Source organism: Sinohyriopsis cumingii, chromosome 7 (genome assembly GCF_028554795.1).
Source record: "Sinohyriopsis cumingii isolate HCF-2022 chromosome 7, ASM2855479v2, whole genome shotgun sequence".
NCBI lineage: Eukaryota > Metazoa > Mollusca > Bivalvia > Unionida > Unionidae > Sinohyriopsis > Sinohyriopsis cumingii.
This window is the reverse complement of record NC_142967.1, coordinates 109,774,878-109,791,827: the sequence shown is the minus strand read 5'-3', so window position 1 is coordinate 109,791,827 and position 16,950 is coordinate 109,774,878. Positions and strand designations below refer to the sequence as shown.

Below are 16,950 nucleotides of genomic sequence, written 5' to 3'. Positions count from 1 at the left end.
ATCACCTCCAACCGTTCTCAGACATGATAATGATCCACATGGCGGCGGAAGACACGTATCTCCGCGGATCGTTAATATAACATCGACGGTCGCGGTCAATCTGGTTTGTGACGTAATCGATGGCAGCTATCAAATAGATCTCGGAAGATCAAATCAGGCTCAACAAGGATACATCCTGTACACGTTCACACCACAAGTTCCCCCTGGAAATTTAATCGTGCAAGAACCAACTAATCCCGTGTATTTGCGGTGTCACAATAATATGATAACACGAATCAATTTTAAACTCACAGACCACCTTAATCGCTTGATTGACATACGTGAAGAAGAGCTTGTAATAAATCTGTATGTAAAGTCGTAAAGACTTTATCGTAGATCTTCATGTGGAGGAGGTTTTTACACACGAGGATTTCTTAACAGTTAGAAGAACATTTGTAACAGAGATCAGAATCAAATTCGATCAACTTAAAAAAAAATAATATTTATTAATTTTACTGAAATTGTACAAATTACTTGATTTTGACTACCAACTACCCCCTCAGAAACATAAAAATGCACGAACTACTTGATTTTGACTACCAACTACCCCCTCAGAAACATAAAAATGCACGAACTACTTGATTTTGACTACCAACTACCCCATCAAAATCAAGAAAGTTCTAACCTTGTCAAATTTGTTCCTAATAAATTTTATTTATTTATTTACTGAGATTTTTATTTTTTTTTTTACTAAAATACAACGAAATTGCTCAATTTTCCTGATTTTGACTACCAACTACCCCGTCAGAAATCAAGTAATTCGTGCATTTTTCTTTGATTTTGACTACCAACTACCCCGTCAGAATCAAGTAATTTGTGCATTTTTCTTGATTTTAGTAAAAAAAAAATAAATCCTCAGTAAAAATAAAATTTATAATAAATAAAATTTATTAGGAACAAATTTGACAAGGTTAGAACTTTCTTGATTTTGACTACCAATACACGTGGTCAGCGTTGACATGGACCCCAGTTACCAAAACTTTCATTTTCATTATCATCAGTAACGAGGTTACCTTGGATCGTTTCATCAGTAACGGGGTTACCTTGGATCGTTTCATCAGTAACGAAGTTACTCTGGATCGTTTCATCAGTAACGAAGTTACTTTTTGATCGTTTCACGATCTAACATTATTTTTCTTAATAGTCTTATACGGGTACTAATCGTTTTCTTTGCCTCATACTCGTGGGATAATAACGACTTAATTCTTTCTACGGCGGCAGAGAGAGGAACGAACTCCTTCACATGATCATCTTCTACGGTAGCTAGCGACTGAAACATTGCCGATTGAATCCGTTTCATGAGCCTGTATTCAGATGATAGTGTGTGTGTCCCCATGGTTTTACGTTCTTGTAAAATCTCAAAGTCAGAAACTATTTTTTCAGGATTAAGTTCATCAGATATATTAATTCCATCTTTTTTAAATTTTTTAATAGCGACAATTACATCATTGATATTTTCATGGTTCATTATATAATATATAAATCTTTAAAATAAAAAAAATATCCCTAGAACACCTATCGAGTGTATTAGCGAGTTCGTCGGGATGTTTCAGGGACAGCACAGCCAAGAACTTGTAGCTTGCCACCGCAATCTACCAAGTTCGTTAGGCAAATTATTCCCTCTACGAGAGCCCCTAACCCGCCAAACAACGGTCTAGAGGCCCAAGAGGGAGGACGGCACAACCCTCATAAACTCGTAGCTTGCCACCGCAATCTACCAAGTTTAGAGGATATACATATAACATATAACTAACTAAGGACAGCACAGTCCTCATTAAACTCGTAGCTTGCCACCGCAATCTACCAAGTTTAGAGGATATACATATAACATATAACTAACTAAGGACAGCACAGTCCTCATTAAACTCGTAGCTTGCCACCGCAATCTACCAAGTTTAGAGGACATACATATATACAATGAAATGGTTATATACAATGAATGAAGAGCCCCTATCGAGTGTATTAGCGAGCTCAGATTATGAATGAAGTACAAACATATAACTTAACTAAGGACAGTACAAACATGTACGCTCAGCAAAATCACACCCACAATAATTAATCCAGTGGGTGATACGAAAATATGTATCAACCACAAGTCAATATTGTGGTTGTGAATTTGCTGAGCGGAGGGGTTCTTGCGGTTCCCCCCACTATTATAAAAATCGCAATTATGCGCACCACCGACAAATTGTCAGCCATGGGGATTCGATCCTGGACCGCGAGCGCCACAGTCCAATACCATACTGATCGAGCTATCAAACATTGTTACGAACATATGTTTCGGAAGTTAATATATAGCTAAGGAACCAATATTTACACTAAACAGCGGTTTCTGAATAATAACGGTTTCTGTATTTAACAGTTTCTGTATTTATAACAGTTTCTGGATAATAACAGTTTCTGTATTTATAACAGTTTCTGTATTTATAACAGTTTCTGAATAATAACGGTTTCTGAATAATAACAGTTTCTGAATAATAGTTTCTGTATTTATAACAGTTTCTGAATAATAGTTTCTGTATTTGTAGCAGACCGAAAATCAATAATAACAGTAGCATTAATGCACCAGTCAAAGAACTTTCCAGAATGTAAGTTCAGTGAACACACAACTGCAGGTCAATTACAATGAGTAACGGTTTCTGTTTCACACACAGCTTCCTACGGATCATGTGTTGTATGATGGGAAAATATTTAAAAAACATAAATAATACTTCTACGAGTAATTAGTTACGATGTAATTAGTTAAACTGACTAATTACGATCATAAAAAACCAACCATCTACGAAGAAAACTATATATTACAAAGTAATCTCCCCTTAAATCAAAAATTCAGTAGTGTATGGAGGACCTACTGACATAAATTAAAAAATTAATTCAATGTGGTGATGATAGTTAATAATGTGGTGATGATAGTTAATAATGTGGTGATGATAGTTATTGATACTGAAATGTAATTTTCTGCTTATATTTTTTCGAGAAAGTAGATCTGGTCATATTATCTGCGACGTATTTTACCACACGCGAGTTAATATCAAAATATGTCGCAGCAGCGTTCATAGACTGAAACATAATTTCTTTACCGGTTTCTATGTTTGTAGAAATTACCACCCTCTTTCCGATTGTCTTATATCTTCCTGTATTTCCACGTGTATTATTCTCACTGTGAGAGATAGCTTGTAAATTGGATAAATTATTGTTTTGAGGATTTCCATCAATATGATCAATAACAAGACCGTCTTTGATCAAACCCTTGTGACACTCGTATATGAAACGATGACAATGATATCTTTTCTTTCCAACTGTGAACCTTAGATAGCCAGTATTAGTAACATTACCAACTGGTTTTTTTAACCTACAGTGTCTGATGACACCATTAATATTTGATTCATAGTTTGTTATGACAGGATGTGGGACAAATATATTTTGCTCCATTATAATAATATTATATGTTTAAATCATTGTTTGTCTGAAATCTTGATATATAATCCTTCACGGATTTTATAGCGTTTTCACCGCTATTATTTTTTTTGTCATAATATCTTTTAAGTTCTCTGAACCGTTTCCCGCCGCACTTCCCACATAATTTTGTCTTTCCACGTACTCCAATACCACACCGTAGACATGGTATTGGTCCTAGACTTCCTCGTCGTATGTTTTGTGAGTGCATCCAACAAAATTCCTTTCTACAGGATTTGTTGCATCGATTTACTGAGCCGATCATCAACCATCTGCATTGGGACATTGTATATATATATAATTTTCTTTATTTAAATATTTGTTTTAATTATATGAACGAGTTTGAGAGATTATCCCAAACTAGGCCTGTTAAGTATAAATTCAACCTTGACAGATTATCTTCTGACTTGCCAGTACGAGATCTGGTTGATCCGAAAAATAAAAGTTTGATCTCGAAAATTCACGACGCTAAGAAAGAATTTTACACGGATGGTGCATCTCATACATGGTCAACGTTCAAGATCATACGCCTTGACGGAGTCAAGGACTTTGTCACGGACGCTACAATGAATGACAAGCGAGCGGCAACTATCATTAACTACATCGCTGAATACGAGGGCAATCAAAAATATTTCTTCAGAGTAAAATTTATTGTATTAACAGAAACAGGTTGTTGGATTATCCGTGACAAATATGATCCTGTCCTTAATAATAATAAAACTATCATATTAAGTAAAAATTCCAGACCGGGTCTATTGACTGGTATTGATAAACCGTATTATGAGCGAGCGTATCCTGTAACAGCGGTTATTTATGGAATTTATGAGATAAATAAAAAACCTAACGTTGATAAACTAGCGCCGATGAAATTATCATCCTTGACCTTGTCAAGGCTAAATTGTGTGGCTGAACGAGTAATAGAACACTTTACAAACGCGATGCGTGGAAATGGATTAACCGATTTAAGGCGTGAAAAAATAAACTCGTGGGCTGATTCAGTTAGGGATACCGGTGCTACAATAAAAGATGTTGCTGAGTTAGGAAAAATATTAAAATTTCCAATAACCGTAGCAACAATAACGGGAGAAGTACTGTACCAGTCGAAATATAAATCGAAAGGAGCTCCAATAAATATTATCGATCATAACGCGCACGCATGGACTAACGCAGTAACAATATTTCCACGTGATCGAACTGTTAGATTTTATCCCACAGATATGTTTGATTTTATCAACGAAATAAGTAAAACCGATCCTGTATCGGTATGGTTATTCAAAAGTAATGAGGAGGGTGAATTTGATCAGTTTGTCAAACCGAACGGTGAAATATATCGCACAGAATCCCTCCATGACGAGATGAAAAATCTTGCGACGTTTTTACAGTGCAAGCACGCGGAAAATACTGACAAATTACTAACTAATTGTTTTACCGTTCCATCTGTTGCGGCTCATTTCGCCAGAGAACGAAATTCATGGAAACCAACACGATTTGATTTACTCGAGGACGTACGCGCAAGTTGCGTCGAATATGGACATGGCGGATTATGGAATACCAAATACAATTACAATGATGTTATTTCGGTTGATATGGTTGCATGTTATCCAGGAAGTTTTCTGGGATACGGAGATTGTTCTACGTACTTTGAAAGATTTGGTCACCCTACAAACGAGATGACGCGAGTGGCAATTAATGGACCATTACCTGATTTTGATCTGACTGGATTCGCCTGTATTGAGTCGTTCGAGTTTAACGAAAATCTTCACAAGATTTGTTATGTTTGGTTTGGCAGACATTTTTGTGAAAAACGTTGGGCACCTATAGTTTTGTTGCGATATATGCTAGATTGTGCGATACTGACATCGTTGGTGGTCAGTGAGGCAATTATATCATATCATGCACAGACCAAAGTTTGGTTGCCCATGTCAGATTCTGAAGTTATCAGCGAGTTTAAGGAAAAATATCCTGATGTTTCCGAAGATGATATTCCTAATAAACTCAAAACCGCAAAAGATCTCGGTAGAAAAATTATAGGTAAATTTACTCAAGGTGGTGCATATGATTATAAAAGACATCACGCACGATTAATTTTAGATGATGCCGAGTACGATTTTATAATCGCTGATACAACGGCGAAAAATACATTTGTAAATCGAGAGAGTGTTTATTTATCCGACGGAACAAAATTAGGTACGATCGTTAGTTACATAAATGACGTATCCCCGCAATATACTCATCTAAGATCTTCCATGTTGGCTTATGTTTCTATAAATTTATTATCGATGATTAATAGATTTCCTGAGACCGCAGTCAGAGTCGCAACGGACTCATTTTATATTTCAAGTAAATATTTAGAACCTGTTATGAAATTTACAAGTAATGATGAACGATGGGGTTCGTGGAGAATAAAAAAGGAACTATTACACAATTATGTAGAATCAGCAGATGTTCCAGTGAGAGATGTTTATCGTGAGGGTAATAAAATATCAGAAATGTCGAAGGCACCATCGTTGAGTGATCCAATAACCAGATATAAGACAGTATATCTCAATGGACCTGGTGGATGCGGCAAAACAACTCGAACGATTAATGTTTTTAGAAATTCAGATATAATCGTGCTGACACCCACACATAGACTTGCACGTGAGATGAAACAGCGGCAAGTACAATCGTGCACGTATCATAGTTTCTTCCGATGGCGCGGGGATACATGGACTTCTGAACGGATGGGGGAAAAATATATACCTAAAATAATTATTTGGGATGAGATATGTACGGTCTCATTGGATACATTAAAAATGTTTCTTGATTGGTTGTTGACGAAAAATACCGCCATAATAATGTGTGGCGATCATGGTCAACCGCCGCCTTTTGTTGGACCATCTCCACATGACTGGTTAAAAAATTTCGTTGATTATTACGAAGAAATAGATGATGATCATAGAGCTCTTGATGCAAATTTGAAGGAGTTTAAAAAATTAATCAGATTACAATCAAACAAAATTCAGTGTGAAATATTACGTGGAGTGATCTCAGAGACATCAATGAGTGATTTTTTGAACTCATGGAGACCCAACGATTTGATCGTAGCAAGTAGAAAAATAATCAGAGACGCTTTACAACAACAGTTATTTCAACTACATAAAGAACAATATTCAGAACTACCCGTACCGTTGTGTTATAGACCATCAGATACACGAAAACAGAATATTAATGTTGATATTCCAGGACAGACAGAGTCAAGGAAACAGAATCTCGTATTAAATGATATTGTCGCCGTTGATATCAGTGTGGTCGAAGATGCATTACACGCTGACAAATCTCCATGGGTGTTAGGATACGCTATGACGATCCACTCGTCTCAGGGATTAACTATTTCTGATACACGAGTCTGGATTGTAGACGATCGCATCGAGTGGTCAAATTTAGTTTATTTAGCGGTATCGAGGGTCAGAAATATATCTCAATTACGTAGAATTATAATTCCTGAAATCGTTGATAAATTTAACATCATCGATGATGATATAATAAGAAAAAAATTAATCGGATACAAACAATCTGATAAAAAAAATAAACGTGACTTTGATCTTGATGTTGAATTTATTATTGAGTTAAAACAGCAGCAGAACAATCATTGCACCAGTTGTAATTGTATAATGTTATGGCGGTATTCGAGTAATGATTCAAGACAATTTACCGTAGATAGAAAAGATAATAGTCGCGGTCATACACGAGAAAATACCATGTTAACCTGTCTCGAATGTAATCGACGTAGAGGCGCTAGTTAAGTGATCGAAATCACCGGAGTGATCGCGGCGGTAGTTGTGTATCCGCGGGAATTATTTGTAGTTGTTCACGTGTAAATCCACGTTGAGGAGCAGCAGAATCTAATCTGTAGATTGCAGGTCTGGAAACGCCTACATTTCTTCCAGTGGATCTTGTCACGGTAGATATTTTGTGTGTGGTAACACTCCAAATAGGATCAGTTGCTCTCGCGCTACCACCTTCAAGTTCACCAGGCTCATATAAATATCTGACTGTGACATCACCTAATATTTTTTGTTTTCCAGCATCTTTCCGTTGTGTTGGTATATTTTTTTTTGTGACCGCGCTAATGGGTTTCATGTTGGTTGTTCGTGTGATCTCATTATTTAATGCAGCTATCACGATTGGTAATCTTGCAACCCATTCACGAGATCTCTTATCCTGAATAAATTCCCTCGCGTATTGATATCCAAATAACCGTTCAGCAAGTGTTCGATTAAATCGCTCAACAATTGCTTGATCACGGTGAATTGCAGTATGACCTCGTCGTATTTTGGTATTATGTTGTTTCATCAGCGATGATACTGGACCAAGAAATTCCTTACCAGGATCAACCTGTAGTAGCTGTGGCCATCGTAGACCACCTTGTGGTCCGAGTCCTCGTTGATAAATTCGTTCAAACGCATCGGCTACTTCAGATGATGTTTTCGCCGATAGCGGTTCTGCTTCTTTATATCTACTTGCAACATCAACTACGGTTAGCGCGTATTTGTACGTTTTTCCACGTACAGTATCATGCGGTAAAAACAGAATATCAGCTTGATGAACTTCATTAGGAACACTGACATCGAAATACGCGTACTGAATGTGTTTAGGACGTGGTAGATAAATTTGCCATATTGCTTGTTTAGATAACCACGTTTTAGCAGTAGAATGTTTAACCGATGCTGCATCAGCGAGTTTACCAATTGCTGCTTTGCCTCTCCAGTATCCTCTCGGCGAATAATAAATTGATTCCATTATTAATTACCAGCCCCAATCGCTAATTTACCTTTCATCGAGGATCTTACTAACCAATTAGCTAATGATTCTCTAATATTTTTATTTTTTATAGAATTTAATGAATGAATTAATTTTACATCTGCAATATGCCTATCTTGTAGATTTTGACTTTTATAAGCTACATCATGAGCATGACAAGCTCGATCAATAGCATTTATTGGTTCCTCGCCTGGTTTTGGTTGATCTTGATTATCGAGCCTGATATCAAGTCGAGTACCAGGACCGCAATAATTATATCCTGGTAGATGTTTTTCTCCGCTGTATTTAGCCCATGGAGCACCTGGAAACTTTGACATCAAATTAGCAATATCACCACCGCGCTTATTAGGTAAAAATGAAAATTTCTTTCTACAGCATACAGAACATTTTCCACCGTACGCTATTTTTTTATTTTTTGTTGTAACTGTAGCTAAATCAATAGTTGGAGTTTTAACTTTACAGCGTAAACAATATAAATTAATGTTATAATATATATGGATATAATTGATTTCTCAGCAACTCGGCAACGAGAGCCAGTTAAGCATCATCCTGCGCTACCGAACTCCATCAGAATGATTATCATAGGACCATCTGGATCGGGTAAGACGCAATTATTACTTAATCTGATAATGAGATGGTTGAAATGGGATAAATTATATTTAGTAGCACCATCCGTTGATGATCAGCGATGTTATGATGTACTTAAAGATTTCAATGAAAACGCGCGATTACTGGATGAAGATAATGATGTTATAGAGTTTATAACCGATATTGATGAAGCACCATCCGTAGATGTTTTGGACGGATTTATTAATAATTTAGTTGTATACGACGATGTGATGCTAGATAAACAATCAAATCCAGCCAGAATATTTTCCCGAGGTAGACATAAAAATACAGATGTGATCTATGTTACTCAACGATATACACAAATTCCGAAGGTGATCAGAGACAACTGCAACATTTTAGTTGTGTTTAATGGCGTAGACACACACACGTTGCGAAATATTCATCAAACTTGGTGTGGTGGTGACATGGATATAATTAAATTCAAAAATTTCTTCTCACGAGCGCAAGCTACCCCGCATGGATTTATAACAATAAATTTACATGATCCAAGAACAAGATATCGTGTGGGTATTGATAAAATATTTGGGTAACAGGGGTGATGATAAAATTAAATTGAATTAAATAGATATCATTAATATAATGAACAACTGTGCGTGGTTACGTCAAGGAACCACTAACAATTGTAATAAAAAATGCCGTGGAGAATATTGCAAGAAACATAATTATCTTATAAAGAAAAATCCTCATGCTGGTCCACGAAGATGTGTTGGATGTAACAACGGCGTTAGAGGATTATATCAGATTTGTAAAAATTGCGGCGGAGATCGATACAGAAGTTTGATGATATATTATAAACACAGAAAGAACATAAATCCAAAAATAGAAAAACCACCATCAGAACTTGAATATTACTTGAAACATAGAACAAATAAAGATGAAACAAATAAAGATGAAACAGATGAGGAGAAAGTACAGCGAGAACGAGTTGAAAAATATTCATCAAACTTGGTATGGTGGTAAATTAATAGCAGCAGAGAGGGTACCTACCAACGTTGGTCGTCAAAAAAATAAACAAGAAATAAATAAACACGTAGAGTACTTTATTTTTTCAGCTACTATTTCGAACTGAGGTTTTATTGGCACAATCGGTCATTGCAAAAATAAACATCTCAAGGAAAGTTCATTTGTAAAATCTTGACCTTTCTACGAGATGATTTATTTGTTTGTTTTATTTGTTTTGTCGGAATTTTATGGTCTGTTCACCCTCTCTGCTGCTACGTCATAGTCGTGACTAATCGCGACGGGCGTCACATTCTGCTTTGGTAGACACCTGGCTCAATAGAACAGACACGTTTTTTATCTTTTTACATGAGTGTGTGTTGGGTCCGTTCCCACTCATGAAAACCTTACATTCAGGTCGTTAGGGACTTTAATTTGTCCCACGACCTGATGGCTAAATTAAATAGTGCTCTTTGAGCACATAAATGCTTGGGAAATGTGGTACAATTCCTTCCCCCACGATCAATTAAATAGTCCGTTTTGGATATAAACCATACGTGCATGCCTTGTTGGGCGACAAAGTCTTTAATTAAATTATCAATCAATCAGTCTGACTACCCAAGCGTTTACTAGTCAACACATTGAATACATATATGTATATATTTATGTGTTATATATGTCTATGTTTCTACTCTATTTGTCTCTACCTAGGTAGCGCGTATTCAGGTCAGCCACTTGTAACATTTTTCCCAGTACTGTGACGTCACCCACAGTTAATTCATCGAATTAAAGGACAGTTAGTATTGGATGATAGAGGCAGTCTATGTGATAGAAAGGCTTTCACATGAATGGAGGTATCAAGGCAGCCTAGACTTTTTGACAAGTCAAGTGAGAAGTCTGAAAGTACCGAGAGATCTGCTGAAAGACATGGGGAAGTGGAGAAATTAAGAGACTTTATTAAACCTAAGTATGTTAGAGTGGGAACATTGAAGGAAGCCCTTGATGATGTGATCAAAGTGAGACACTTTGTACAAGAAATAGTCAATTTCAGAGTTGTCTTTTGTGAAGTGGGGATTAGACCTATTAAAGAAAGCAGAAGAAATTATGAGAAAGGGCTGCAAGAGGAGGTGAAGAAGATAAAATATACCTGGGCTAAGGAGAGAAAGAACAAAGAAAACAGAAAGAGAAAAGAGGACATTGACAGACTAAATGAAAACTGGATCAAGGTGCAGGAAAGGTTTTGATCGATGGGACATCCTGACTGGATGCCAGACAATGAAAAGAACAAGAAGAAAGGAATTATAGAGAAAGTGAGGAGATGGTGGAAGAAGTGGTGAAAATAGATAAAACCTAAAGGCCATATTCAAGACCACTCGTATGCCACGAAACAATATGTATTTTCTCTTGCTTAAAAATTGTCAGTCAATTTTATATTATATGTGATAGAATGATGTTCAACAATATATGTATGTGTTATATATGTATATGTTTCTGCTCTATTTGTCTCTACCTAGGTAGCGCGTATTCAGATCAGCCATTTGCAACATTGTTGCCAGTACTGTGACGTGATCCTACCTGTTCCATTCCTATTGTCTCTATACAAAACTCAATCTTTTATTTTGACGCTATAGTGGCCCAAAATCAACTTTGACGCTATGGTGGCCCAGGGGTGTCTTGTAATGTTAATTCCCATTGACGCTATAAATTTTGACGCCAAAGTGTCCCTGGGGAGGGGTATTGTAATTCTAAGTCCCATTGACGCTAATGTGGCCTCTTTCACTTCTTACATGCTTTCATACATATACTTCAAGTTATAAAAAAATGAAATTAAGCAAGTGTAATTTGTGGATGTCAGCTTGTTTTTGAATAAATATTTCTAGTGCAATTTTTTACGGGACAAATTCAGTAACCAAATTATGAACTATTATGCCAATCAATCTTTTTCATAGCAGAAAGAAACATAAAAACCCCATTCAGGTGAATATGTTTTAAAAAGTAAAGGCTCTACATTTTCAAAATAAAATAAATACATACATCTTTATGTGGATGCCAAGTTGCAAGAACTCATACCCAGATGTTTTAGTCTTTTATATTTTGTGTATTTCATTTTATATTATATTACATATTTGAACATTTTAGAAAAGTGTTCAGCTTGCAGAAATTAATGACTCACTCTTAGACATGCACCAGAAAATCCTCAAAGTTTCTGCAAATGTTAGTGTACAAAACATACTATATTCACTCAAGACAATTTATTCGATAAGAAACTATGTCTTTCATCTTTTGATACAAAACATTAATATATTACCTTTAACGTCAAGTCTATATTTTTCAGATTCTACTGCTTTTCTGGCATCAACGTTGTATGCCCTGCAAAAGATCTCCTTGTCATGATCCTTATTACTAGGGATGAAGGTAAAGGTGTTATTGGTTTCTGAGCTCTTCTTCTCTCCGCCAATATGTAATGCTATGGTCGGGTAAGGTCGACTGATACCTGGAACACAAGTCAAGGTCACTCTTTCCCCTGATGTAACACTCAGATGAGATGCATTTCGCAATGACTGACCGTTATTTCCAAATTCAACCTTTGAAACTCCAACTGACAAAGAAATGAAAGACATACAGAGCATTATTAAAAGTTTAACAAATTCATTTGAATATATGTAGGTATGTGCGCAGGTAGTTAGGTAGGTTATCCGTTTTAAGACCGTTGATAAAGTTATCTTTTTTAGCTTTCTTCTATTCTTTATGCATCCTTTGTCTACGACATTCGGATATGCAAGAGTCAAGAGTTTCTTTTTATGTGTGTGATCTTTTATTTGTGGATTTAAATTTGTTCTTACTCTAACTAGCAACTTGTTTTGTCCCAAATTTTGGAAAACTGTTTTGTATTAGCGCCGTTATTATTATTTCTGTGTATATATATATATATATATATATATATATATATATATATATATATATATATATATATATATATATATATATATATATATAAGGGATTGTAAGTTCAATGCTTAAGTAGATGCAAACAGAGGTTGCTATTGGGAACGTTTATTAAAAAACGTTTCTGCACATTGGGATTGCGCACTGTTGACAAACTTGATGGACTGTGTAAAAGGAAAATTATCTCTTGTTTATAACAGTATTCTACGTTTATTATTGTGGATCTGTAAATGGAATAATGCCTCTAACGTGAATGCAAACTATATAACCATGAAATATGTATTTTTATTGATGACAATAATAACCATAGAAAGTCACGTTCAGGAACCGTATTTGTCTGTATATGTGTATATACTACACCATTTATCGCTTATATTCAAAATACATTCATATTATATTTTAGCGGTATGGATCATTCAGTCTGAAATAAAGAAGGTTTATCTAATTGTAAAATGGTTGTTGTTTCATTAATAAAAGTACCCCAACTGGCCCTGAGTCGAAATAATCATAACTGCCACTTGAAGTATTCTGAATTATTCAACAGTTATCATTCTAGGCATCCGTTACATGGGCACGTCGAAATCTATGACTACACGACCATCAAAGCCTTTATGGCCACTAACTTTACAACATTTTGGACCATAACTGTATATATTCATATGTGTAAAACGTTGTCGAGATTTACAACAAGGCGTTTAGTGATCGATGTTTTAATTCACACGCTCCCTGTAAGTAACAACGACAACTATTAATAAAGCAACTTCACATTTTATGATTTTGTCATTAAGTTTTACAAAGTGTGGCATTGCTGTTGTATCTTTGTTGGAACACGGTCAGCAATACAGCCTTCCTATTGCTCTCTTAAAGTATAATCCAAATAGACACGGTATTTCCAAGTTCTGCAAATACAGTCAAAGCATAGGATCATTGAATTTTGAATAGCATGGCATGCTGCAAGAAGGATTACACTTAACCTGCAAATCGTATTCCTTTTGCTGCTGAAGAATAGATGTTTCTCGAAGAATTCGAATATTCTATACCACAGTAGAACGTGACTGTCTTGTCGCTGTTGTCAGACCACGTGGTGTAACGAGACAGCGTAAGACTGCTTGTAAAGATCTTTTCTGGAAATGCACAGCTTCCTTCTGCTACAGTCATCTCTATAAGTGTTGCATTGTACAAGCTATAATTTGCAAAAGATGTATCCTGCAATAGAATATACAATTCAACATGTTCATTTTTAATGCCATTAACTAGGAATAATGCTAAGCTGCATGTAAAAATATATTGCTGAAATATAACTCAACGTTAGCATTTTGATAAAATGCTGCCTCTTACTAACGAGGAACAATTTGCGTCGAAAAATTAGATGCGATAATATACACTTCCGAAAAGGAAACTAAGAGCTAAAGCAACGATAGTCAATATTTAGAAGTCTTACATTTAAACGGAAGCAAACTCTGAAGCTACCAAGCGAATAGGTTAAGGAAATGGAAGATACTTAATATACCTGGAACATAAAGAACAGCTCATTCACAACAGAAGTCGCCTCCAGAACTTATTAAAAGACAATTTGTATTAATCATAGCCAATGACTGTTAAATTCCTACATAGTTTAGTTTGAAAAACTTTATAAATTCATGTGATTATTACCATGTGCTATTATATGAACATATATTTGTGCAAGAAATGTAAACGAAAATAGTTCTGATTCTAAACTTTCATTTAAATTACACACTGACATATGCATCGACCATATTTATTTTAGTCAGACCATATGTCGCAGCATGAGTTCTTTTCAATATGCATCTATGTGAATTCAAGCATACAATCATAACCGTTGCACACCTACGTCGGTACCATACATATGAACAATGTATCCACGTTGGTCATATATGTAACGTACAAAAACGAGACTGTATAACATGATGCACATTAATTTTCTGTACAGCATATAAGTTATGGAACGTATCCCACCTGCGTTTAATAATAGGTTTTATGACTCTATGTTCTTAAAATAAGTAACAGAAAAAAGTGAAGACAACAAGCATTGTAAAATTTAACAAATAATTTATTTCCCTAGAACACAAAGTGAAAAATATGAGAAAAGAAAAACTTACGGTATTGCAAATTAAATCCAAAAATTACCGGAGAATTAAAAACACAAGTCCTATCAATGAAAAGTTCCAAGTGAATTTCGGTTCCAATCCCGATGAAATTCAAAATGGAAGGCGATGACGTCTGTAAAAACCTACGAAGTTTAGATGTGTCAACAGTCTCTTGTTGAATAACAGAAAATATTATTCCAGTTTTGAATTCCGTATCAATTACAGTAAATGCCTTTGTCCATGATTTATATCAGAGACGATTTGTACTTCCAGGGAAAATAATCACTTGAATTCAATAATTGGAAGAATATAAAAATTCAGCCCAAACTGGTCACAACATAACACAACTTCTAGTGCTAGCTGTTGGATTAAAATGACTAACCTTTATCAAAATCATCAGCTATAAGACTAATTAAGACGCAAAACATATTCCTGATTGAGGGTCCAAAGTTCATTCTTCTGGAAAAAAATAAAGTTTGTTACCAATTGGCACTTGATACTTGTCACGTAATCAAGGTATGACCGTGACTCAGCCTAATGACTCTTACTCTGAGAAAGACAAAAGAAGGGAAACAAGTTGTTAACATCGAAGGAGATATAAATATCAGTCAGGTCAGATAAAACTGAACTCAGTTCTGGACAAGGTCAATTCCAGTAAACAATGGTACATAACAATCGCATGTAATGGAATAAATAATATTTAAAAAACTAACAAACAATTAAATTAAATACACATGATAAAGGAAAGTAATGTTAAATAAGAGTTTGAGATTTCTGTTACCGATCTGTGTCAACGCCTTTTACCCCGCCCCATGACTTTACTGTTTTAGCACAAGTGCGTACCATGGGGGTGGGGGATTACTAGTAAGTGCCCTCCCTTCGAGAGCTTTATTACTATTGATAATGTCTGTGCGTAACGTTTAATTTTTTAACTGCATCTGAACAAAATTGTATTGTGTGTGTCCAACACTAGAGCAGTGTGTCCATAAACGTCCAAAACCATTGATCAGATAAGAGTCTGGTTCCTGCTATGTGATAAGATTGTATTAAATAGCAATAGTTAGCATATACACAATGTCGAAATCACTACCGTTTGACGCATATAGCATTATGAGATAATTTGAGTCTGGGTGACATGAGTATGAAATTGCCTGTGCAGTGGTGTGTTTTTGAAACTGCGCTTTACCCCAATAAAACAAGAATTTCAATTGTGCTTCATAATCTGCACTGGTATGATGGACACTTGGTCATGCAATAAATTTCAACGGCATCAGGTTCAACAATAAGTGCCATTCCCACCAAAAAGAACAAAATATACATAACAGTCCGACTGGGCCAGCTGCAGTCCATTAACTCCCTGCATTTTCCAACTCTAAACTTGGATCAACTCATAAACAATCCTGCATCTAGATGCAATGATCACTTAACAATCATTTGTCGTATCGGTGGCGCTTCCGCAGGAGATAAAACTGACATTTTCATTTACAGCTTGCTCACTCAGTTGCCACCGATCAATGCCTTCTATTCATTGTTTTCCCGGGAGAGCATCTCTGGGATAACAAAGCCAAAGAGCATTAAGTTAAGTTTGCATTCAATTATCTAAATCTGGTGACAACCTTAGCTTGTATCACTGTATATATGTTGGTCTGCTAGCGAATATATCTAAAGCTTTCCGTGATACTGCAATACGCCTGTACAAGCTTGACACCGTCAATTACTTCTCACTCCGGGAAAATCACTGTTGTCAAACGCAGGCATCGATTTGTAACTGCAAATGTACATCGATGAACATTTGTTAGTCAAACGTGATATACAGGGTTGAATTTAAATAGTTATGGCTTAGCTTCTGCGAACAAACAGCGCTAGGACGGATATCATCCCACCCAATCAAAGAACGTATATGATGGGCAATGACACAACCGATGCCTCTAGGCGAGTTCGCATGGGTGGATCCCGCTCACTAGAACATTGGCCAACAAATTAATAAACACGACAGCAACACTGACGTTGGGTTCATCTTAGAGTTTGC

The 16,950-nt window shown here is 35.8% G+C and overlaps 1 protein-coding gene across 2 annotated transcripts in view; it reads right to left on the bottom strand.

The window, feature by feature from the left end:
* Window positions 1–16,950, bottom strand: part of LOC149795925 (synaptogenesis protein syg-2-like) — a 155,928-nt gene that overhangs the window by 107,582 nt on the left and 31,396 nt on the right. For both annotated transcript variants that reach the window (XM_089965845.1, XM_089965846.1), the window contains exons 4-5: window positions 13,788–14,019; window positions 12,176–12,466 (exon numbers count right to left, since the gene is read on the bottom strand). In XM_089965845.1, the coding sequence (XP_089821971.1) occupies window positions 12,176–12,466; window positions 13,788–14,019 (523 nt within the window). The remainder of the gene's footprint in view (window positions 1–12,175; window positions 12,467–13,787; window positions 14,020–16,950) is intronic.